The sequence below is a fragment of the Arachis duranensis genome, chromosome 4 (assembly GCF_000817695.3).
Source record: "Arachis duranensis cultivar V14167 chromosome 4, aradu.V14167.gnm2.J7QH, whole genome shotgun sequence".
NCBI lineage: Eukaryota > Viridiplantae > Streptophyta > Magnoliopsida > Fabales > Fabaceae > Arachis > Arachis duranensis.
The window spans coordinates 31303075-31328086 of NC_029775.3; the positions used below are offsets into that span (position 1 = coordinate 31303075).

Sequence of the window (25012 nt, forward strand, 5' to 3'; positions counted from 1 at the left end):
TTTTTCTCCCACTTTGTTAACCTCTAACTATGAAGGTAAGTCAAGTGAATGAATTAATTCGAATCCTCAAGTCCCAGTCTTTCCTTGGAAAAAGTTAGAGTTATTGGATCTCGAATCAATTCTTGAAGAATTCCAATTTTCAGTCAACAATGAGTTTGATAACTCAAGAGTTACCAATTAATCAACCAAAGCCAAAAGAGAATAAAATCTACTTGAATGAAAATAATTTGGATAGAGCACAAGCATCAATAACATAAATTAGAGAAAACAATCATAAATCTGAAATACCTCAATTGCTTTAATAAAATAAAATCAATCCAAATATGAAGAGTCATAAGCCAAATAAGCAACATCAATAATCAACAATTAAGAGAAGTCAAAATAAAAAGATATTGAACCTGATAAAAAGGATGAGATAAAAAATATTCCTAAGTTCTAAAAATCCTAATCCTAATCCTAAGAGAGAGGAGAGAACCTCTCTCTCTAAAAACTACATCTAAAACTAAAATTATGAATTATGAGAGCATGATGATAAATGGATGCATTCCCCCACTTTATAGCCTCTAATCTGTGTTTTATGAGCCGAAAACGGGGTCAAAAATAGCCCAAAAATTGCCCCCTGCGTATTCTGGTATGTTCAGGTCGCGGGCAAGTGACGCAGAGGCGTCGCCCACTCGGCCGCGCGCATTGAAGTTCACAGATGCGACACATCCACGTAGATCACGCGTTTGTGTCGCCTAGCGTCAGGGCAACTATGGCATATTATATATCAAATCGAAGCCTCGGAAGTTAGCTTTCCAACGCAACTAGAACCGCGTCGTTTGGATCTCTATAGCTAAAGTTATAGCCATTTGAGTGCAAAGAGGTCAGGCTGGACAGCTTAGCAATTCCTCCAACTTCTTATATTCCTTCCACTTTTGCATGCTTCCTTTCCATCCTCTAAGCCATTCCTGCCCTGGAATCTCTGAAATCACTTAAAACACATGTCAAGGAATCTAATGGTAATAAGAGAGGATTAATAATAAGCAAATATAAGATCAAAGAAGCATGTTTTCAATCATAGCACAAAATCAGGAAGGAAAATGTAAAACATGCGAATTGTATGAATAAGTGAGTAAAGAGTTGATAAAAACCACTCAATTGAGTATAAGATAAACCATAAAATAGTGGTTTATCAATCTCACTGCGTTAAAACGCCAGTAAAGAGGCATTTTGGGCGTTAAACGCCAGAATGGCTATCATTCTGGGTGTTTAACGCCAGTAAAGGTATCATTCTGGGCGTTAAACGCCAGAATGGGCAGCATTCTGGGCATTTAACAGCAGAAATGGTAGAATTCTAGGTGTTTAGAAAAATGCCCACTAAAGAAGGATTCCTGGCGTTTAACGCCAGCCAGGGTATCTGGCTGGGCGTTAAACGCCCAAAGAGGCAGTCAAGTGGGCGTTAAACGCCAGAATGGATAGCATTCTGGGCGTTTAATGCCAGGATGACACAAGGGAGGTAATTTTGCTTCCGATTCGAATTTTTTTTCAAATTTTCATGTTTTAATTCATAATTTTGAATGGCTATCGTTTTCATCCCTTTTAAATTTTATAATCTTATCTTTTTCATATCATCTTTCATCAATCATATCTTTCTATCTTATCTTTTTCATTTTTCTTTTAATGTTTTCGAAAATTTTAAAACTAATTTTTCAAAAATCCTTTTTCTTAATTTAATTTCATATTTTCGAAAATCCTTGCTAACAATTAATGTTTTGATTCAAAAATTTCAAGTTTGTTACTTTCTTATTAAGAAAGGTTCAATCTTTAAATTCTAGAATCATATCTTTTAGTTTCTTGTTAGTCAAGTAATCAACTTTAATTTTAAAAAATTTCAAATCTTTTTAAATTCTTTTTCAAAATAAATCTCAATCATATCTTTTTAAAATTTTAATTTCAAAATTTTTTTCTAACTTTTTATCTTTTCAAAATTATTTTCAAATCCTTTCCAACTAACTACTTGACTTGTTTGTTTTAATTTTAAAGGAGCTTACTATTTCTTATCTTTTTCAAAACCACCTAACTATTTCTTTCACTTCTAATTTTCGAAAATCACGCATCACTTTTTCAAAATTCTTTTTAATTGACTAATTGTTTTAAATTCTAATTTTATTTTATTTCTTTTAATATTTTCGAAACCAACTTAATTAATTAAATAAAAATAAAAATATTTCTCTTTTCCTCTTTTAAAATCTGAATACTCTCTCTCTCTCATCTCTTTCTATTTATTTGCTAACACTTCTCTTCTACTCATAATTCAAACCCCTCTCTCTTCTCTCTGTTCGAAATTACTAATCTCCTCTCTCTTCTGATTCTTCTCTTCTTTTATTCTTATACTCACATAAAGGAATCTATATACTGTGACATAGAGGATTCTAGACCCTACCCTCTTTGTTCTCTTCTTTTTCATATGAGCAGGAACAAGGATAAGGACATTCTTGTTGAAGATGATCCTGAACCTGAAAGGACTCTGAAGAGGAAGCTAAGAGAAGCTAAAGCACAACACTCCGGAGAGGACCTTACAGAAAATCTTGAAAAAGAAGCAGACATGGCAGCCGAATCCAACAACAATGCTAGAGATGCAAGGAAGATGCTTGGTGACTATACTACACCAACTTCCAACTTCTATGGAAGAAGCATCTCAATTCCTGCCATTGGAGCAAACAACTTTGAGTTTAAGCCTCAATTAGTTTCTCTAATGCAGCATAATTACAAGTTTCATGGAGTTCCATCGGAAGATCCTCATCAGTTCTTAACTGAATTCTTGCAGATATGTGATACTGTTAAGACCAATGGGGTTGATCCTGAGGTTTACAGACTTATGCTTTTCCCTTTTGTTGTAAGAGACAGAGCTAGGATATGGTTGGACTCACAACCTAGAGAAAGCCTGAACTCTTGGGACAAGTTGGTCAATGCTTTCTTGGCCAAGTTTTTTCCACCTCAAAAGCTGAGCAAGCTTAGAGTAGACGTCCAAACCTTCAGACAAAAAAAGGTGAATCCCTCTATGAAGCTTGGGAAAGATACAAGCAATTGATCAGAAGGTGTCCTTCTAACATGCTTTCAGAATGGAGCATCTTGGATATATTCTATGATGGTCTATCTGAATTGTCTAAGATGTCATTAGACTACTCTTCTGGTGGATCTCTTCATCTGAAGAGAACCCCTGCAGAAGCTCAAGAACTCATTAAAGTGGTTGCAAATAACCAGGTCATGTACACTTCTGAAAGAAATCCTGTGAGTAATGGGATGACTCAGAAGAAAGGAGTTCTTGAGGTTGATACTCTAAATGCCATATTGGCTCAGAACAAAATATTGACTCAGCAAGTCAATATAATTTCTCATAATCTGACTGGATTGCAAGCTGCATCCGGCAGTACTAAAGAAGCTTCCTCTGAAGGAGAAGCTTATGACCTTGAGAATCTTGCAATGGAAGAGGTGAATTACATGGGAGAATCCTATGGAAACACTTATAATCCTTCATGGAGAAATCATCCAAATTTCTCATGGAAGGATCAACAGAAGCCTCAACAAGGCTTCAATAATAATAATGGTGGGAGAAATAGGTTTGGCAATAGCAAGCCTTTTCCCTCATCTTCTCAACAACAGACAGAGAATTATGAGCAGAGCCCCTCTGGCTTAGCAAACATAGTCTCTGATCTATCTAAGGCCACTCTCAGTTTTATGACTGAAACAAGGTCCTCCATCAGAAATTTGGAGGCACAAGTGGGTCAGCTGAGTAAAAGAGTTACTGAAACTCCTCCTAGTATTCTCCCAAGCAATACAGAAGATAATTCAAAGAGAGAGTGCAAGGCCATCAATATAACCAAAATGGCCGACCCTAGAGAGAGTAAAAAGGCAGTGATTTCCAGTGAGGAAGACCTCAATGGATGCCCAATAGCCAATAAGGAAATCTCTAATGAGGAACCAAAGGAATCTGAGGCTCATATAGAGACCATAGAGATTCTACTGAACTTCCTATTACCATTCATGAGCTCTAATGAGTATTCTTCCTCTGAAGAAGATGAAGATGTTGTTGAAGAGCAAGTTGCTCGATACCTAGGAGCAATCATGAAGTTCAGCAGACATTACCTCAAAAGAAACTGGATCCCAGAAGGTTCTTAATACCTTGTACCATAGGCACTATGACCTTTGAGAAGGCTCTGTGTGACCTGGGGTCAGGTATAAACCTCATGCCACTCTCTATAATGGAGAAACTAGGGATCTTTGAGGTACAAGCTGCAAGAATCTCATTAGAGATGGCAGACAAATCAATGAAACAAGCTTATGGACTTGTAGAGGATGTCTTGGTAAAAGTTGAAGGTCTTTACATCCCTGCTGACTTTATAATCCTAGACACTGGGAAGAATGAGGATGAATCCATCATCCTTGGAAGACCCTTCCTAGCCACAGCAAGGGCTGTGATTGATGTGGACAGAGGAGAGTTAGTCCTTCAATTGAATGAGGACTACCTTGTGTTTAAGGCTCGAGAATTTTCTTCTGTAAACATGGAGAAAAAGCATGAAAATCTTCATCTAATTCTCTCCATACAGAGTCAAGCAGAGCCCCCACATTCATACTCTAAGTTTGGTGTTGGGAGGCCCCAATCATGCTCTGAGTATCTGTAAAGCTCTGTAAGAGCTTATTGTCAAGCTATTGACATTAAAGAAGCGCTTATTGGGAGGCAACCCAATTTTATCTATGTTAATTACTTTTTTATTTCATTTTCTATTATTAGTTTATGTTTTCTTTAGGTTGATGATCATGTGAATTCACAAAAACAGCTGCAGAATTAAAGCGGAATAAAAAACAACGTCAAAAATAGCACACCCTGGAGGACAGGCTCATTGGCATTTAAACGCCAGTAAGGATAGCAGAATGGGTGTTTAATGCCCAGTCTGGCAGCATTCTGGGCGTTAAACGCCAGAATTGGCAAATAGACTGACGTTTAACGCCAGAAAAGGGTGTCTGGTGTCTGGCTGGCATTTAAACACCAGTAAGGATAGCAAAATGGGCATTTAACACCCAGTCTGGCAGCATTCTGGATGTTAAACGTCAGAATTGGCACACAGATGGCGTTTAAACGCCAGAAAGGTGCAGGGATGAGAAATCCTTGACACCTCAGGATCTGTGGACCCCACAGGATCCCCACCTATCCCAGCTCACTCTCTCTCCTCTTCACACATTTCCATAACACTCTTCTCCAAACACCATTCACCTATCAAATCCTACCCTCTTTCCCATAATCTCTTCACCACTCACATCCATCCACTATTTCCCAAAAACCCATCACAAAACCCCACCTACCTCATCATTCAAATTTAAAACACTTCCCTCCCAAACCCATCCATTCTCACACGGATCCCCTCTCTCTCTCTTACCCTATAAATACCTCTCCTTACCACCTTTAATTTCACACATCATAAACACTTCCTAACCCCCCTTGGCCGAACCATTCACACACCTCCATCTCTTCCATTTCTTCTTCTTCTCTTACTTTCCTTCTTCTTTTACTCGAGGACGAGCAAACCTTTTAAGTTTGGTGTGGTAAAAAGCTCTGTTTTTTATTTTTCCATAACCATTAATGACACCTAAGGCCAGAGAAACCTCTAGAAAGAGGAAAGGGAAGGTAGTTGCTTCCACCTTTGAGTCATGGAAGATGGAAAGATTCATCTCAAAGGTCCATCAAGACCACTTCTATGAAGTTGTGGCCAAGAAAAGGGTGATCCCCGAGATCCCCTTCATGCTCAAAAAGAGTGAATATCCAAAGATCCGACGTGAGGTTCAGAGAAGTTGTTGGGAAGCTCTCACCAACCCCATCTAACAAGTCGGAATCTTAATTGTTCAAGAGTTCTATGCTAATGCATGGATTACTAAGAACCATAATTAAAGTGTGAACCCGAACCCAAAGAATCGGCTCACAATGGTTTAGGGGAAATACTTGAATTTCAGTCCGAAAACTGTGAGGTTGGCATTCAACTTGCCAATAATGAGAGGAGATCCTCATCCTTTCACTAGAAGAGTTAACTTTGATCAAAGGTTGGACCAAGTCCTCATGGACATCTGTGTGAAAGGAGCCCAATGGAAGAGAGACTCCAAAGGCAAGTCGATTCAACTGAGAAGGCCTTACCTCAAACCCGTGGCTAGAGGATGGTTGGAGTTCATCCAACGCTCTATTATTCCTATTAGCAACTGGTCTGAAGCAACTGTGGATAGGGCTATCATGATCCATAGTATCATGATTGGAGAGAAAGTGGAAGTTCATGAGATCATACCTCTAGAACTATACAAGGTGGCTGACAAGCCCTCCACTTTGGCAAGGTTAGCATTCCCTCATCTCATCTATCACCTATGCAATTTAGCTGGAATTGTCATAGAGGAAGACATCCTCATTGAAGCAAACAAGCCCATAACTAAAAAGAGGATAGAGCAAACAAGAGAGCTCATTCATGGACCTCAACAAGAGCATGAGGAAGTCACTCATCAAGAAATCCCTGAGATGCCTCAATGCATGTATTTTTCTCCACACAATTATTGGGAGCAACTCAACACCTCTTTAGGAGATTTGAGTTCCAACATGGAGCAACTAAGGATGGAGCACCAAGAGCACTCCATTATCCTCCATGAAATTAGAGAGGACCAAAGAGTCATGAGGGAGGAGCAACAAAGGCAAGGAAGAGATATTGAGGAGCTAAAGCACTCCATAGGATCTTCAAAAGGAAGAACTAGCCGCCGTCACTAAGGTGGACCCATTCTTTAATTTCCTTGATCTTATTTTTCTGTTTTTCATTTCTATGCTTTATCTTTTGTCTGTGTTTTTGTCTTTATTACATGATCATTAGTGTTTAGAGTCTATGTCTTAAAGCTATGAATGTTTCATGAATCTTTCACCTTTCTTAAATGAAAAATGTTTCTATTTGCAAAAGAATAAGAAGTACAGGAATTTTGAAATTTATCTTGAAAATAGTTTAATTATTTTGATGTGGTGGCCATACTTTTTGTTTTCTGAATGAATGCTTGAACAGTGCATATTTTTTATAGTGAAGTTTATGAATGTTAAAATTGTTGGCTCTTGAAAGAATAATGAAAAAAGAAAAATGTTATTGATCTGAAAAATCATAAAATTGATTCTTGAAGCAAGAAAAAGCAGTGAAAAACACAAAGCTTGCGAAAAAATGGCAAAAAAAAAAGAAAAACAAAAAGCAAGCAGAAAAAGCTAGTAATCCTTTAAACTAAAAGGCAAGGGTAAAAAGGATCTAAGACTTTGAGCATTAATGGATAGGAGGGCCGAAAGGAATAAAATCCTAGCCTAAGCGGCTAATTCAAGCTGTCCCTAACCATGTGCTTGTGTCATGAAGGTCCAAGTGAAAAGCTTGAAACTGAGTGGTTAAAGTCGTGATCCAAAGCAAAAAAAGTGTGCTTAAGAACTTTGGGCACCTTTAACTGCGGACTCTAGCAAAGCTGAGTCACAATCTGAAAAGGTTCACCCAATTATATGTCTGTGGCATTTATGTATCCAGTGGTAATACTGGAAACAAGATGCTTAGGGTCATGGCCAAGACTCATAAGTAGATGTGTTCAAGAATCAACATACTAAAATAGGAGAATCAATAACACTATCTGAATTCTGAGTTCCTATGGATGCCAATCATTCTAAACTTCAAAGGATAAAGTGAGATGCCAAAACTGTTTAGAAGCAAAAAGCTACTAGTCCCGCTCATCTAATTAGAACTAAGCTTCATTGATATTTTGAAATTTATTGTATATTCTCTTCTTTTTATCCTATTTTGTTTTTGGTTGCTTGGGGACAAGCAACAATTTAAGTTTGGTGTTGTGATGAGCGGATAATTTATACGCTTTTTGGCATTGTTTTTACATAGTTTTTAGTATCTTTTAGTTACTGTTTATTATATTTTTATTAGTTTTTATGAAAAAATAACATTTCTGAAATTTACTATGATTTTGTGTGTTGTTCTGTAATTTCAATTATTTTTTGGCAGAAATTAAGGGACCTGAGCAAAAGTCTGATTCAGAGGCTAAGAAAGGACTGCAGATGCTGTTGGATTCTGACCCTCCTGCACTCGAAGTGGATTTTCTGAAGCTACAGAAACCCAATTGGCGCGCTCTTAATTACGTTGGAAAGTAAACATCTTGGGCTTTCTAGCAATGTATAATAGTCCATACTTTGCCCGAGCTTTGATTGCCCAAACTGACGTTCAAATGCCCACCAGAGACCCTTTTCTGGCGTAAAACGCCGGAACTGACACCAGAGCTGGAGTTAAACGCCCAAACTGGCATCCAAGCTGGCATTTAACTCCAGAAAAGGCCTATTCGTGTGTAAATCTCAATGCTCAGCCCAAGCACATACTAAGTGGGCCTCGGAAGTGGATTTCTGTACTATCTGTACTTAGTTACTTATTTTCTGTAATCCCTAATAACTAGTTTAGTATAAATAGCACTTTTTACTATTGTCTTTACATCTGGGGATCATCTTTTGATCTTAGGATCACTTTTGTGCGAATTTTCACATTTGTGAGGCTGGCCATTCGGCCATGCCTAGACCTTTTTCTCTTATGTATTTTCCAACGATGGAGTTTCTACACCTCATAGATTAAGGTGCGGAGCTCTACTATTCTTCATGAATTAATGCAAGTACTATTGTTTCTCTTTCAATTCACGCTTACTTAATTCAGTTAAGTCAGAATGAAGGGGTGATCCGTGACAATCACCCACTATCTTTGTTACTCGCTTAGCCAAGGTCCGCGTGCCTGACAACCACAAGTGGTCTACATGATGTTCAACGTAGTCATTAGACGACAGCCGGAGTATAGTCTCTTGGGTCTCTGATCCACGGACCGAGTCCGTGAGGTTAGAACCTTCGTGGTATAGGCTAGAACCAATTGGCAGCATTCCTGAGACCCGAAAAGTCTAAACCTTGTCTGTGGTATTCCGAGTAGGATCTGGGAAGGGATGACTGTGACGAGCTTCAAACTCACGAATGTTGGGCGCAGTGACAGTGTGCAAAAGGATAGAGAGATCCTATTCCAACACAAGTGAGAACCGACAGACGATTAGCCGTGCGGTAGCTGTGCCTGGTATTTTTCATCTGAGACGAGAGATCCAACAGTTGATTAGCCGTACAGAAACCGTAGCTGGACCATTTTCACTAAGAGGACGGATGGTAGCCATTGACAACTGTGATCCACCAACATACAGCTTGCCATGGAAGGGAGCACGCATGATTGGACGAAGACAATAGGAAAGCAGAAGTTCAGAAGCAACAAAACATCTCCAAATGCTTATCTGACATTCCCACCAATGAATTATATGAGTATCTTTATTTTAATTTACGTTCTATTTATCTTCCAATTATCAAAACTCATAATCAATTGAATCCGCCTGACTAAGATTTACAGGATGACCATAGCTTGCTTCAAGCCGACAATCTCCGTGGGATCGACCCTTACTCGCATAAGGTTTTATTACTTGGACGACCCAATGTACTTGCTGGTTAGTTGTACCAGAGTTGTGAAAAGTGTGATCACAATTCCGTACACCAGACTCCTAAAGTCCTGTGCGGCAGGGACGCAGTTCGCAGGTCACGCGGCAGCTCCTGCGGACGGGATGTCCAGCTGCGACAATGGGAGTTTTTGGTGGTAGCATGGCTTTCCGTTCAAAATAAAGGGATTGAAAAAAAATTGAAAATAGGGTTAAAACAAAACTAAACGGGTATTTAGGTTAATTAGAGCAAAAAGAAGTTAATTCTCATTTTTAATTTATATTGGGCCTAACAAGCAGCCCATTATAACCATTGTATATATACCCCGTTAATTCTCTAAGGAAGACTCATATATATAATACCAGAAATGCTATACATGCATGTAGGTTATTCTTCAATTTTTCATATAGTGGGCACAGTGATCCTTGAGAGAGAAAGCAATTTGCTTTGTCATTTATCTTTTGGCATGAATTTAATTTTCACCTAGTATGAACTATATACTATAATCAAATTTTCAAAAGGTATTTTTGGTGGGTTAACTCGAACAATATATCGTCATTTCTGAAGACTAATATTTTATTTTATTGTTTGAAGTTGAATCATTCAATTACAAAATATAAGTATGAAAAACTTATATGTATAACATTTGGATGTATCTCTAGCTAGTTTGAACCTTAACAAAAATTTAAATATTTAATATATACGTCAGACACATAACCCAGTAACCCTAGTTGGGTTACTTTCAATTTAATATGCAATTTGGATTAAAGGATATAAAAGTTGTATCATAATGCGTTTTTCACCTTTGATTTCATGATTTCCTCGAAATAATTATCACAAGAAAGCATTGATTGTACATTGGCACAAATCCATTTATGATTTATCTGTTTCCTTTTGACCAATTAGATTCAAAGTCCTAAGCCCTCTGATGGATATAATTATTAATTAGCAACGGAAAAAGCTTCCTAATATAAGAGCCACTCATATTGTTTTGGTGCAACAACAACATAGCTTGTTAGTTACACATGGGTTGCATATAGGGTGTAAGTGGGCCGAGCTATCGACAGGAATTAGGAATTTGTGGTTTGGCTTGTTTTAGATTTGATTTAATTCGACCTGTTTTATTAAATAGGTAAGTTTTAACTTTCTATAAAGTTTATTAGTTAGAAAATGTCAGATCATAAATTTAAAAAAATTTATAAAATTTATTGGATTGATTCGCTAAAATATTTTTTGTAAAAATAAATTATTTTTAGTTAAGACTTTCACCTATTAATATATGCTAAAAAAAAACTGAACTAAAATGAATCAATAGTCAAAAATAATTAAGATTATAATTTTTTATTCAAAAAAAAGTTGATAAATTATAAATATGATTATAATATATGACTAATGATTGATATATAAATAAATTATATTTTATAAATTATAAATTATAAATTTTAGAATGAATTTAATGTCCATTTAAATTGTTTAAGTTTATTATTTTGAATTTTACTTCGCGAAATAAATTTTTTAAAGAGGCTCCTGTGCTTGTCGGACTTTAAATAAGCCAGACTCAAACCTAAAAAAAACTTACGAAACATAATAAACTTAAATTTAAACTATCTACTTACAATATAAATCAAACTCATCAAAACTAAAGCTCGATTCTATTTCTACTCCTAGTTGCATATAACATTATGATTATGATTGGGTGTTATAGTGTCTTGTTGCTCAAGGAAATAATCTTTTTGTTTTGTCCAATGTTTATGTCCACCGAGCAAAAGTCATTTAGGTTGTCATTTAGCACACACCGACTTTGTATCTCATGATACGATAAGATTCCCTTCAATCCATGTAGGGTAGACCTACTTTTCACATATCACTTGCCCAAATCTAATTTCCCCTCTCATTTCACTTATATTTAAGTGAGGTTAGAGTTCAATTAGAGAAATAATTATAAATGAAGCTAGAGTCCAATTAGAATACTAATTTTTAGTAGTCAATTTTAAATATTTTTTAATATTTTCGTTTTATTTTTATATTTAGAATTTTTTTTTTTTTACTTAACGCCATCTCTCATCATTGACAATTTTTCGACCATTATTACCATAATACTATCTCTCAATATTACACTCGACACTATCATCATATTGTCATCATTTCTTATTGCCCACTATTTTTCGATCTCTGTTACCATTACTACCATCAATCACATGGTCTAAACCTTAAATCATAATTATAAATCCTAAGTTCTAAACCCTCTAAAAGGTAAAGGTTAAAAAAGTAATTTTAATACTAAGAAAAAAAGTTAACCAATGTTAATTAATTTAAAAATTGCTATATTCATATATTAACTAGAGGAGTTATTTGCCAAATATGAATGCCTAAACACATACAATACAAGATATTTTAGAATTTATAATTTAGTGCTTAAGACAATTTGGAGCATCATTAGTCATGAGACGAATTTCTTCAAATTATACTTTTCAGGTAGGTATACTTTAATATGTGATTTTTATTCATATGCGATGTTACTGTAAAATGGATATCAATAAAAACTTTTGATTTAACTACTATTTACTATCTCAAAATTTCTTTTGTGTAAAAGAAAATTAAATTATATATAAAAAAAAAGAATTAAGTTATTTCATTGTTGTGAGTGAATGAAAAGAAAGACAAGATCTGAGAGATGGCGAGCAAGTTATTTTATGCTTAATTTAAGTTTAGTGTTTATCACACTTTGTAATGATTTTATATTATTAAATTTATTTAGGATGAGAAATATAGTTTTTGTTAGTTAAAGTGAGTACTTTAACAATGTATGCTTTCTTTACAACGGTTGCAAGGCATGAGGGGCATGTTGATAATGCCATGATGATAATCAAATTTGACTTTGTAGAAATTTATATTAATGGTCCCTTTTCTTAAAAAAGAATTCCTCGCTAGCCATTCTACTAGCAAAGAGGCCCCTCTTGTTCCTTGTCGCTATATTTTTAACTTGTTGAAGCAAAGTGCATTAGATTGCAAGATCGAAAGATTCCCATTATAAAAACACACATTAAAAAAAAAAAGAGGGAATCGCTATTTAAATAATTAAATAGCATCAAAGATATGGAAAAATAATTCAAATTATCCTCAATGTTATCTTTTCTATATGAATTTTTCCCATGTTTTTGTTATAGTAGTTATTGGTTGTAAGGTTGATTTTTAGTTGTTTAAATGGTTAGTAAGAGAATAATTTCTTTGTATTGATAAGTCTAAGTAGTTTTAGGTTGTCAATCGACCAATAAAATATTAGAAGAAGAATAATAGAAGAGAATGATCAAATGGGTAAATATTTAGAGTTTAATACGTAAAGAAAATTTATAAAATTACGTCAAATAGTATTTGTTGATTTAGATAACCATTCAAACAGTAAACATGAAAGTTAGTTACTTTTTCAATGTAGTGTGTACAGAAAATACATCAAATTATTTAACATAAGTTGGTTGGTGACTTTTTGAGGGTCCCCTTGACTCTCACTCTCTATAGCATGCCTGTTCATATATGACAGAACAATCAAGCATGGCCAACACGATAATCGTGTTTCTTGATATATGCACTCCTAAGGAACAAACATTTAGTGCAGACATGGCTTACCATAATCTCCTGAGACAACAATAACCCATGCATTCATCCTCCTCTCCTGTAGGTTCTCAGTGTTCATTTCTTGATACACAAAAGACAACTCTCCTTTTTCTACCTTCCATTAATTATTCCTATCATATAGAGTCCAAATTTTGTTTAACCCATTTTCTATTTTGTATTTCAATATATACTTTATACCGATGACTGATTTTTATTTACGTTTAGATACATGATTAATACTCGTCAATCAGGGGTGGAGTCATGTATTAGGAAAGGGGGCAATGACTCCCTAATTTTAATTTTTTATCTGTAAATTATATGTAAATTTCAGTTTAGTCTCCCTTAAAATTTTATTTTAGTCTTATTTTATTGTGTAAATACTTTTGCCCCCCTTTAATATTTCATCGAGCTCCGCCGCTGTCGTCAATAAAAATGTTTAACTCGATCATACTAAAAAAACTGGTTTTGTTAAGAAACTAACTTTTTTTTATCCAATATCAACCAATATATATTAACTAATTATTGACCGAGAGAAAATTAGTTTCCATTTTTCCCAACCGTAAGAGATCGTTGCCTAAAGTTAGTTACTCATTAGAACTCAAATAACTGTTTATTTCATTCTACATATGCAGACTATAGCACAAACTACTGTATATATACAGTAATACAAAATCTACCACATAGAGAACTCATATTTTGGAACTTTGTGTGGTGTTTTGCCCGAGTCAAGTTTGTATAGTGAGAGTTCTTTTACACTAATAAACTATGATCTAACAAACCTTAGAGATTTTGTCATGACTAGACTAATAAGTAATAACTTATGTATGATTCTCCAAAAGCACTCAAGAATTTCTCATTCCTTCAGGCGATGTAAATCCTTGAGCATCTTCAGTGAGACGTTTCATAAGGTTCATAACGGCGGGAAGAAACCTTGATGAAATCGATAGTATCCCAGCTAGCTGCAATTTGGCAAAATAAATGCTGGTCACTTTTCCTAGTTGATGTCACTTTCCCTAGTTGATATCATTGCCACAGTTGGAATATGCTTCCAACAAATTAAACTCAATAATGGCAAACATGAATTTCAACAAGTCAGCTATACTTGTTCTTATTCTTAATAAATTTTCTCTATGTGATGTGCTGCTATGTATGAAAAGATGGCATGACAAGCAATCTTATAAGTTTAGCTAGTGTGTGTATTTGTGCACATAGCATTGTTATAATAAGATTCCATGAACTCAATAAAGTAGACAGAAAAACAACCATAACAGACAGAAGTTTCACTACTACTCACAGTGCCATTTCGAAACTCTCCCGCTATATTCATGTTCACCCAAATGGCCTTCCCAAGTACAAAGACAACAAACGTAACCAGCAAGTAAAGCGGATTTCTGTTTCAAGTAAAATGTTAGCAACTATTAACAAAAGTAGTTAACTTAAAAGATAGATTTCAGGTTATAGGAAGTAATATTTACTTTAGAAGCAGCATAAATTCATTAAAACCAAGAACAACCATTGCCAGTATAGCCCAAGCAGGGGGTAACCAATTGTTGCTTCGCTTGTACGCCTCCTGAACCCACAACCGAAATCAGGAAGGAAATGAAATAGCATCAATGTTAAAGAAAGGAACATGAACATAAACATAATCATAAAATTACAACAGTCAAAACCTTACTAACTTACCTGAGCCGAAATAGCTTGAGCAACTGTATACTCTGTCTCTTTCTGGAACTGCCTCCACAGAGACTTGCATTGCACTGGAGTGAGAAGTGTATCTTTTGGAGGAACCTACATTTGTCGTAGTTTCGTAAATATAATACTGATGGTTATAACATTATCAGGGAAGAAAGAAATATTATTATGTACTACCTCCTCCCATGTGCTTGAGGCCAGTGGATCAGTAGAAACTCCTCTGCTTGAAGATGCAACAGAAACAGTTCCATCCATGAGAGCTGAACGGAGTATACTGTCAATTTGATCTGGCCTCTCATCCAAGCGTATGGCAGCCATATCCGATAGAAGGTTAAGGGACTGACAGATGGTAATAAAATACATTTTATATGGGCCAAGCGACGAGTAATTTCCAATATAATTTCAAATTTAAGCACAATGAAACAATTATTGGAGTTTGCACAAATTACCACTGTGCGAGCTTCCTGTGTAATAACTTTAATATCTTCCTTCCCACTCCAAACTCTAGGGATTGAATTATTGTCATGATTGAAGACAGTAGAGAACCTAAAAGATACACCAAGAACCAACAAACCAACAAATTAATCCAAAATATGAATGCATTAATTCATCTAAGAGAAGAAAATTGTGCAAGAGACATGATATATAAATACAAACCCAACAGCACTCACCAAACATACCAAATGAACAACATGGATGAGCTTTATATAAAACAATCTTTACCTATCTTTCATAAGAATAAGAATCTTCCCAGCTTCATCTCTTGCTTTGTTCTCCACCAGTTTTCTTGCATAGTCCCTTAAGCTTTGTTGCATTCTTTCAGTTGTTTCTTCATCAAGCTCAAAACCAGAAACGGAAGACAGAAATTCAGATACAACAGCTTCAGTCTCACGTTTAAGAAGTTTTCGAATTGAAGGCCAGGTATCCTTTTCCCCAGTTTCAAATATGCACTCCACAGGATTAACCAAGGCCTTGGCCAGTTGTTCCTGCGAACAAGATACTTGTATTTTAGTGTTGATAAAGACATGCATCCAAAGAGCTTAACCAGTTAAATCTCCATTATGGCAGCAATATGACCTCAAAATTATTCATTATTGCTGATAATTTTGCATTGCGCACAGACATAGCATGTGAATCAATATCGCGACGAAGTTTGTCTCGCACTCTGGAAGCATCCCAGCTAGCCTGTCTTACAGCAGCATCTGGGGATAAAAAAGCAATTATTAATATTAAAATCCAATCGTTAGGAGCGTGCATTTTAGTGATAGTATAAAAAAGTAGAAAAATAGAGAGCTAATATAAAGTAGAATCATATAAGAAATATTCATAAACACTAGAGAAAAGAAACAGAAAGCATATTCAGCAGTTAGGACTAATAAGATGGATCCAAAGACGTAGAAAAACTAAAACTCAATCTGTTAGAGCAAATATGAAATTAAAGAATTGCAGAAGTTACCAAGAGATTGTGTTTCAAATTTAAAGGATTGATTTTAAAATTATAAATCAATAAACTAAATATAAAAGTTAAAATTTTAAATACTATTCAAAATTTTTGGTGAATACAGTACTATGCATAACAATTATGTTACCAGCACATGCTTTGTCAAACTCAAGCATAGATGATCGAGTCCACATGCGAACAGCTGCAGCAAAACCTTTTCCACTGTTTAGTGATTGTTCCAAGTTAATCTTGAAACTATCTAGAGCTTTAGAACGTAGATGGCCCAACATTGTTGTATAAGCAGGGAACACAAACTGAAAAGTCGACAATAAAAACAATATAAATCTTACCATACCACTCATGGAAGCTCAAAAACAGAAGTATATTTCCCACAAGGATAAGTTAAATAAATCCAATATCAGATCACTAACATCAAAGCATTTTTAAATTAACTATTCAAGATTTTAGGAGAGATGGTTTCACTATGACCAATCTGTAAGAGTTCATATTAATTGAAATGTTTAAGCTTGTAATACTATAAGCAATGCATAAAATATGTTTATTGGAACATATAAATTATGGAATTGTAATGAGCACTGGGCTGCTGCAAAAGTCATCTTATTAGATCAAAACTGAATTAAATAATTAACTCAGAATAGGACTCTATGAACATGAAGCCTCACATCAAGTGCCTTGGACTGCAAATGCTGCCGTTTTGCATTTCGCACACCTTCATCAAAGAACATTGCCTCTGCATCATATCTGTTGAGAACATGTTATCAACAATATCTAGAAAGAAATATAAAAGTTTTAGAAGACGTAAAGTAATCCAAAACAATGATATGGAAACTTCTTCACTGACAAAATAGAGGATCTAATGACAAGTTGGACACATTACCAACTTCTAATTCACCAATATATTTTTTCTTGCTTTTACAGCAGATATATTTTTTGACTAAGGTACAACATAAAACAGCAAGTCAAGTAGTTATTCAACATAATTTTATCGACTAAATACTAAATTTCAACAGAACTGAATCTTACTGTGATAGATAGGCATCAATAATTGAGCTCAGCTTTTCCCCAAAACCACGTACTGGACCTTGTTGAACAGCTTTCTCCAATGCCAACCAAACCTAAGCCAATTCATTGCATGATATTAGTTTTCAAGAACTTCTTATGCAACTTACAGTAGAGGGGAAACGGATGAGCACCTTATCAGAGCACAAGCGGCTAAACTTTTCATCAGCTATCTCTTCACAACGCACGGTGGCAACCATCACCTTTTAAATAAAATGGTAATATTTAAAACCAATGCACAATGACATGACACCCCAAAAATTAGATTCATAAGGAAGTAACCTTGTCTTGAATGCGAGAAAATAAAGAGGTATCCACCTTTAGATCAATAAATGTGCTGTAGTCGTTATCTGTTAAATAATCTAGCAAGGGATACCTCTCAAATTTACAAAAAGCCCATTTTATAATAGTTTTTCCAAATACGATCATAAAAAACCTTATGAGCTGGAAGATCAAGATCCTTATTCTCTCGTATGACTTTCCATATATTCTGTGCACTAATAGAAAATCCAGAAGCTGGCACAGCACCACGCCGATCGCCAGCAAGACCTCCAGGTGATATAGAATGAAAGAAACGCTTCCGCAATTGAGCAACCTGTACGACAAAGGAAAGAACTCGTGGAAGAAGTCCAAATAGATTTCGGAATTTCAATATTTGCATTGACAGTTATAGGCCGAACAATGTCAAGAAGAACCCTTGACAATGTTTTGAAAAAAGTATCAATAAGAAACCATTCCAGCACAAGGTAAATGCAGTATGCCTTTACAAGCTACTAGAACCCATGAACTGTCCCATAAAAAAGGTACCTCTGTTATAAATTTATCCTCCTTGTCCTCATAGCTTGACAAAGCAGTAACCTCCACCTTCATTTCAAATGATTTATCATACATATGACAAATTTCAACAGTTAAAGTGACACAAGAGCTGGGGAAAAGAGAGTCTTCTTACATTAAAGAATTCACTAAGAGGAGTATTTTTATGAGCTTGTGGTTTTGGTACTGCATCCCAAATCTGTGGAATTGATATTGATGTCACAAGATAAATTAAAATGCCGCTGAAGAAAAAGAAGAACCATAGGAAAGAAAAATCTCAGAAACTTGGAAGAAATAAAATTATCACCTTTTGGATATCATCTCTTAGAATAGGCTCCAGATGCTCAAATGGGGTCTGCACAGATTGCCAGAAAAATTATCAACATCAAATAAAACAAAGAACTACGGGTACATTCTCATGCATCAAGGACTATATATCTAATAAACCGTTCATGCAAGAGACCACTACTCTACCTTGTGAAAAATTCAACTTTATTTAGAAGAATGGGAAGCAATTAATGATCCTAAGACTAATTGATCATAAAGGCTTGATCCCTTGTCAAGGACAAATAACTGTTAGGTTAAGGCTCGTGAATGGTTTCATATATGTAGCATCGAGAAAGGAAAATAGTATTATATACCTTTGTTTTATCACGAATGACAAAAAGTAACGTCGTCTTGCGCGGGCTGAATAAACGCATCATGGCCTACAGATAAAAGAAAAGACTAAATTGTATAAAACTAAATATCAGCTAGAGGAGACTTCTTCATGGCTGCAAAGTTACCTGAAAAACTGTTTTCAAAAGTGGTATGTTGGCAGCATGTTCCCGGCCTATATCATGACACCACCTGTGAATAAAAAGGAGTCTTCAACATTGAACAATAATTCAAAATGAATTCAAGTTTGTCTAGCCTCCAAATTTCCCATATTATTCCATGAAGTAAAGTTTTTTTTTTTTCACATACTCTTGGATCCAACTACTACTACTTTTAAGTTTTAACTCAAAAGGAAACGAGGAAAACAGGATTTGCAAAGATTGCTGTATGTACATTTCATGATCAAACTTACATGTTTATCAAAACGACGTCAGATATTGCCAAAGCAAAAAGAGCACTCTGTTTCTCAAAAGCGGTATCATCCTGTATGTTAGGTTTAAAACCACAGAAACAGGAGTGATGGAGTTGTGGCATGCATGATGAGCTCCAATACAAACATGTAAAAACAATTATTCAAAATCTCAATGATATACTGTGGTGATTAATAGGAAGATTCTGTTAAGAGAGAATAGATTACCTCACCCCTCTCTCTTCCATCAGTACCCTCTAAATCCATAGCAATTGTGAATGGTTCAATCCCAACACATTTGGCTATCCAAATCCCCTTGGTCGTTTGAAATCTACAACAACACACGCGATATTCAAATTCAATTAAGAAACGTTATTTGTACTCATGTCTCTATTCAATAGCTTTGAGAGATAAACAACTAACCTTCCCTTAAATGCATCCATCTCTCTGAAATTTGTGTGGAAAAGATGATTGAGTAAGGTGCTCTTTCCTGCTCATGAGTCGAACAACGAATTAATGAATGAATGATGAAAGTTGAGAAAATGCGTGAATGAAAGAAGAGAAAGTAGATTACCGCTACTTTGAGGACCCATGACAGAAACGACAGCATAAGAAAGGGCACAGTGAGAGAAGTTAGTGCTGGTGATGAAGCTATGGAGGCCATCAACGTTGAAGTTACCTTTCTCATCGATGAGTTGAGTGCACCAACAATCATCTTCTTCCTTCATAGTGCGCTATACCGAACAGTAATCAAAATCAAATTCCAACTAGAGAAGAAGAAGATGAAGAAGAAGAAGGAATGGAAGCAAATAAAAATTCTTCATTCTTTCCTTCCCCCTCTCTGTCTTAAGCTTGACGTGCTTCCTTTTTCTCTTTAACTGCCACGTCTACATCCTCAAGCTTTCACTATTGAGTATTGAGTACTCTCTTTTTTGTTTTTACTTCCATTTTAGGAAACATTCAATTCTATCCTATGTCCTATAGATAAAAAATTTTAAAGTAATTAAAATCAAAATTTAAAATGAGAAAGTATGGGAGCTAATAAATAATGTGTATAATAGAAATAAAATTAAAATTAACATCAAATAATAATTAAATTAATTAATTATTAACAATTTTTAAATTTTAAAACAAATAAGAATTGCAGTTATGTATATGGTAGAAACGGTTTCTTTTTTTCATGTGATGTGAATTTCTTCTTCTTTAGGTTTGGTTTGGTAAAGCTTTTTGAAGATGTGCTTGTGCTTTTTAAAAGCTCAAGCTCCTCATTTTGTGTTTGGTAAATCAAAAAGATCATGTGCTTGTTCTTGCAGCTTTTAAAAGATCGGGGTACTTTTGAAAGCACCTAGGATAGAGCTTTTCAAAGTTGGCTTGTACTTTTCAAAATTTAAAAGTCTAATATAATCTCATATGTTAACTAATTTTCAAATTTAATGTTTGCATTTATGTCTATTATAGTATTTTTAAATTTTAAAAGCTATTTTACCAAACACAATTGATGTTACTTATGTTTATTAAAAGTTATTTTTGATTTGATTTACCAAACATAATTGCTACAACTTTTAAAAAGCCATCTTTTAAAAGTTAACTTTTATAAGCTACTTTTAAAAAGTAAAAGTTCTGACAGCAACATTAGTCGCTGCTGCCAGAGTATCGAACCGTGCCGCTATGCGACCCACCAACGTACGAGCAACACCGTCGCACATTTTGCATTACTCACTAGAAGTATCTCAACGCGCCGGCACGTGCAGTCCCCTCCTGCAACTGGTGTGTTTCATCTGCCATAAACAAGGGATAGAAGAGGCTGACAGTATCATAAGTGAATCACTTCTCATAACCATATTAATGGAGACCAATAATAATTAGGATTAGTAATAAACATTTCACTTTCTTTGTACAAAAGCTTTTACAGAACAAAATTCGAAAAATCTATTTGAGTAGCTACATTATTTATAAATTCCATAACTTTAAATCTTCTCTGGATTCCAGAAAAACTTAATCTTTTTCATAATTTTTAATAATTAAAATAATCATCTGACTACTTAATAAAATAAACATCTAATATTTATTTGTCAATTTATTGAACTGAAGATCTATTAATGAGAAAAGTATGGGTGAAGAAGGCATGGATGCGACAGTAAAACTGCAGGGTGTCACATTGTTAAAATTTAAAATTTAAAATTAAGAGATTTAAAATTTAAAATTTGATAGTTATTTTATCATATATTTTAGGAGATTTGGTAGTGAATAGAAAATGATTAAAATTTAAAAGTGAGAATAACAGTTTTTTGTTATTAGAGTTTAGGAGAGATATATATATATATTTTAATCTATGGCAGGTCAATAAATTAATCCATTGTACATATTATTTAAATTTTTCATTGTCTCTCTAGCAGAGTTTATAAACTGAAACGACATGAATCCGAAAATACATAGAAAAAATAAAAAATGATTAACACTTAAACTGTGGTAGATGCTGTGTGCATTATATATTGAGTTAATACGAAAATATGTAACTAAATTAAAGTCAAAAAATATATTATACAAAATATAAACAAAGTATATAAGCTAAATTCAAATATTTCATATTAATATAATTAATTAATATTAATTAAAGCAACTTTTATGCAATTACTAGACTTTTTATTAAATACAGTATATTACTTAAAGAAAAATGCGCCAACAGTCTTTTTAAAATTTACCCTCTCGGTAAATTTATTAAACTATCTAATTATCCACAATTATAATTGAGTTTTTCGTTTTTTTGTGAGTATAGAATCCAATTGTTAATCAAATATAATTCGTGTGAGACTAGGTCAGAAAGTATTAATACGCTTGCCATGTATTTTAATTGTATATTGCGGTGATTGCATTTCTATCTTTCTGTACCGCTTCCCAGCAGTGTCTCTACTTAATTTGAGTAGAAACAAATTTAAACATGAAAATAAGAAGAAATTCCATATAATAATATGCATACTGTATACTCTGCTTTTTCATTGATAAAATTATGCAAATATACTTGGGAAGAAATATAATCATGCTACAATTAAGCATATGATGCATGTCTCCTTTCTACGGCCCATATCAATTTGTATGACCAGGTTCCGTTTCATCCCAATGGGCTTCACACAAACGCCACGGACCAATACAATGAACCGGGTTTTTGTACTAGAAGATGATGGGTATACCCAGTAAATAAAAAAAATATATTATAGTGAATAGTGATAAACTTTAAACTTAATTATATGCCACTCTAATCCTTTGAGTTTATGACTATGAGGACAATTAAATCGATAATAATAAGAATCTTAATAAGAATTTTCTGTTTTCCTCCGTAAAGTTCTTAGTGCATTCTTCTCTGGCACATTTTACTTTAATTTATAAACAATTCTCTGGTTGAACTGAACCCAACGTGGTTCCAGCGGCATGGACGCAAGAAGCTTGAGCAACTTGGTTCTTGTAGGTGAGCTTCACATCTTCCAACTTTATGCCACTGCATGGGTTCTTTGGACTACAATCAAAATTCACAGCTACCTCTGTCGCTGATGTTCCATGAATATTTTTGTATGTGACATCACTGATCTTCACTCCAGAGGCCTATAAAAGAAAAACAAAATCAGACTTTTATCATAGCGTAGGCCCAAAAAAGACTCTGGATTCTGGAACTAACCTGACCGGGGCAGCCCTCGTTGTCCGGGCAGTAATTCTGGTCAATGAGAATGGGATTTTGAGCGTTGACCATGATTGCGTCTTGGAAAATGACGTCTCTCACAAATCCTGTGCTGGGTCTACCCCAACTCTTTATTCGTACTCCGTTTTGAGTCCCGGTGAATGTAACCGTTTTAACCGTCACATTTTGTACACCAGCCTCCTTCAGTTCCTTTCCCAAGCTCCCAATGCTGTAATTAAATTCAATTCCATCAACATTAATTCATGGAATCATATTTACATTATTATTCGTAGTTTCTTACTATTACTATTGTTCTAGCTATTATTACCTAATTCCATGGCCAGGACCACATGCTATGTTTTCAATCCACAAGTTTGTGGTGCCAGGGCCGATGGAGATGCAGTCGTCGCCGGTGCGGATCTTGGAGCTGAGGATAGTGACGTGGGAGGAGCCTTGGACGTGGATGCCGTCGGTGTTAGGGCTGTTTCCTGCGGCGGTGACAGAGACGCCTTGTACCATAACGTTCTGGCATTCATTGATGACTATGTTGAACAATTGGCTGTTCAATGAGCTCAATCCACTAATGAAAATGTTGTTGGAGTTGCTGAACAGCAGTGTCTGTATGTAACACACCAAATCAAATTTCCAAACAAATATAATGGAACAGCATTGAAATTGCAACAACAAATTCAGTATATACACCAAATGAAAATCTTATTTAACATTATTCCTACCAACTCTTCCACTTAGTAATAATTAATATTTAGTTCACCACTTCAACTTCTAGCAACTACAATGAGCAGTTGCAGAAAAAGAAAACCGTTCCACTTCAGAACCAAATTCTTTTTTTTTTCTTCATGAAATTACTTAATTAATCAACGTACCGTGGCTCCGGATGGGCAGCTACCCTTGCCGGAGTTCTTGCAATTCCAGAGGGCAGTGCCTTGGCCATCAAGCAAGCCACCGCGAATGGAGACGCCGTCAACGTGCTCGAACACTATCCAGTTGCCCTTTTTTCCTAAAATATTGTAATCAGAGGGAGCTACCAAGGTGCCCTGGATCTCAAATGAGATTGCCTTGTTGGCACATTGGCCGCTGAAGGTGATGCTGCCAACCAAGAATCTGCCTGGCGGCACCATTATGGAAGCAGGCTGGGCCGAGGCGCATGCCTGAACCCAAGCACCGGTAAAAGCCTTGGCAGAGTCCGTGCGGCCGTCCGCCTTGGCTCCAAAGTTGAGCACATTGAATGTGGCTGCGGCAGCATTTCGCATACAATAAAATAAGATCACAGTAACAAGAAGAGGAATAATAATAATGGGAGTAGATTTTGATGCTGGGTTCATTTTGTTGGAGAAGGAGTTTGTTGTTTGAGAGGGAGATTTGAAAGAAGATGTAAGATAGTGGGGAAATGGAACGGTTTGCGATAGTATTTATAGCTAAGTATTTGGGTTCATTCTACTGTGCGCCTATGCAGACTGTGGATTAGTTCTCTTTCATTTTCTCATATGCTTTGTGCTTTTTGTTTTGTAGAGTTATCCTTTAAATTTATCCTTTAAACAGTTTAATTTAAAATACAAATTTTGAAAAACAGTTGGAGTAAAATTAAAATTTATAAATTCAATTTAAATTTTTTTAAATTTTAACACATCTCAAATATTCCTTAAATATTTCAAAATACAGATTTTACTCCAATTAAATCTTTTTTTTATTAATTGGTTTAGGGTATTTTTTTCTAAAAATATTTTTAATGTTTCAAAATAAAATAACTAATAAAAATTTAATAGTATAAAAGGTTTAAAAATGAGAACAAATTAAAGAATATAAAAGTTAAACTAAATATCAACAAATATGTTTTTTTTAATTAAAAAATTATTATAATTAAATGATTAAATTTAAAAAAAATAAAAGATAATATTTTAAAGGATGAATAGTATTTTTCTTTGTTTTGGTATATACTCAATATATGATAGTGTAAAAATAACTTAACTTGACATAAAATAAATAATAGTACTAATAAAGCAAAGGAGAATAAATCTTTAATAATTATCTCATCATTGTATTATTTTAGAATGGAGTACATTCAGATATCAAATATATTAGCAT

The 25012-nt window shown here is 34.8% G+C and overlaps 2 protein-coding genes across 3 annotated transcripts; both read right to left on the minus strand.

Annotated features, from left to right (window-relative positions):
• Positions 1–13726: 13726 nt before the first annotated feature.
• Positions 13727–20085, minus strand: LOC107483997 (protein ROOT HAIR DEFECTIVE 3 homolog 2). Of its 2 annotated transcripts, XM_016104606.3 has the most exons (22): positions 19814–20085; positions 19663–19729; positions 19468–19570; positions 19243–19313; positions 18959–19022; positions 18815–18880; positions 18481–18528; positions 18310–18372; positions 18168–18224; positions 17797–17955; positions 17495–17563; positions 17325–17416; positions 16964–17042; positions 16429–16594; positions 15917–16041; positions 15563–15825; positions 15289–15385; positions 15017–15178; positions 14831–14935; positions 14623–14717; positions 14442–14538; positions 13727–14106 (listed from the first exon to the last, which is right to left on the minus strand). In XM_016104606.3, the coding sequence occupies exons 1-22, from the start codon at positions 19965–19967 to the stop codon at positions 13990–13992; spliced, it is 2319 nt and encodes a 772-aa protein (XP_015960092.1). In that variant the 5' UTR covers positions 19968–20085; the 3' UTR covers positions 13727–13989. The 2 variants fall into 2 exon arrangements, with proteins under 2 accessions (XP_015960092.1, XP_020995990.1); XM_021140331.2 differs by lacking the exon at positions 18168–18224.
• Positions 20086–22439: 2354 nt separating this feature from the next.
• On the minus strand, positions 22440–24210 carry LOC107483986 (polygalacturonase-like). Its single transcript, XM_016104596.3, has 4 exons — positions 23794–24210; positions 23238–23527; positions 22910–23138; positions 22440–22836 (listed from the first exon to the last, which is right to left on the minus strand). Exons 1-4 carry the CDS (start codon positions 24178–24180, stop codon positions 22618–22620), a joined length of 1125 nt encoding a protein of 374 aa, XP_015960082.3. The 5' UTR covers positions 24181–24210; the 3' UTR covers positions 22440–22617.
• Positions 24211–25012: the final 802 nt, after the last annotated feature.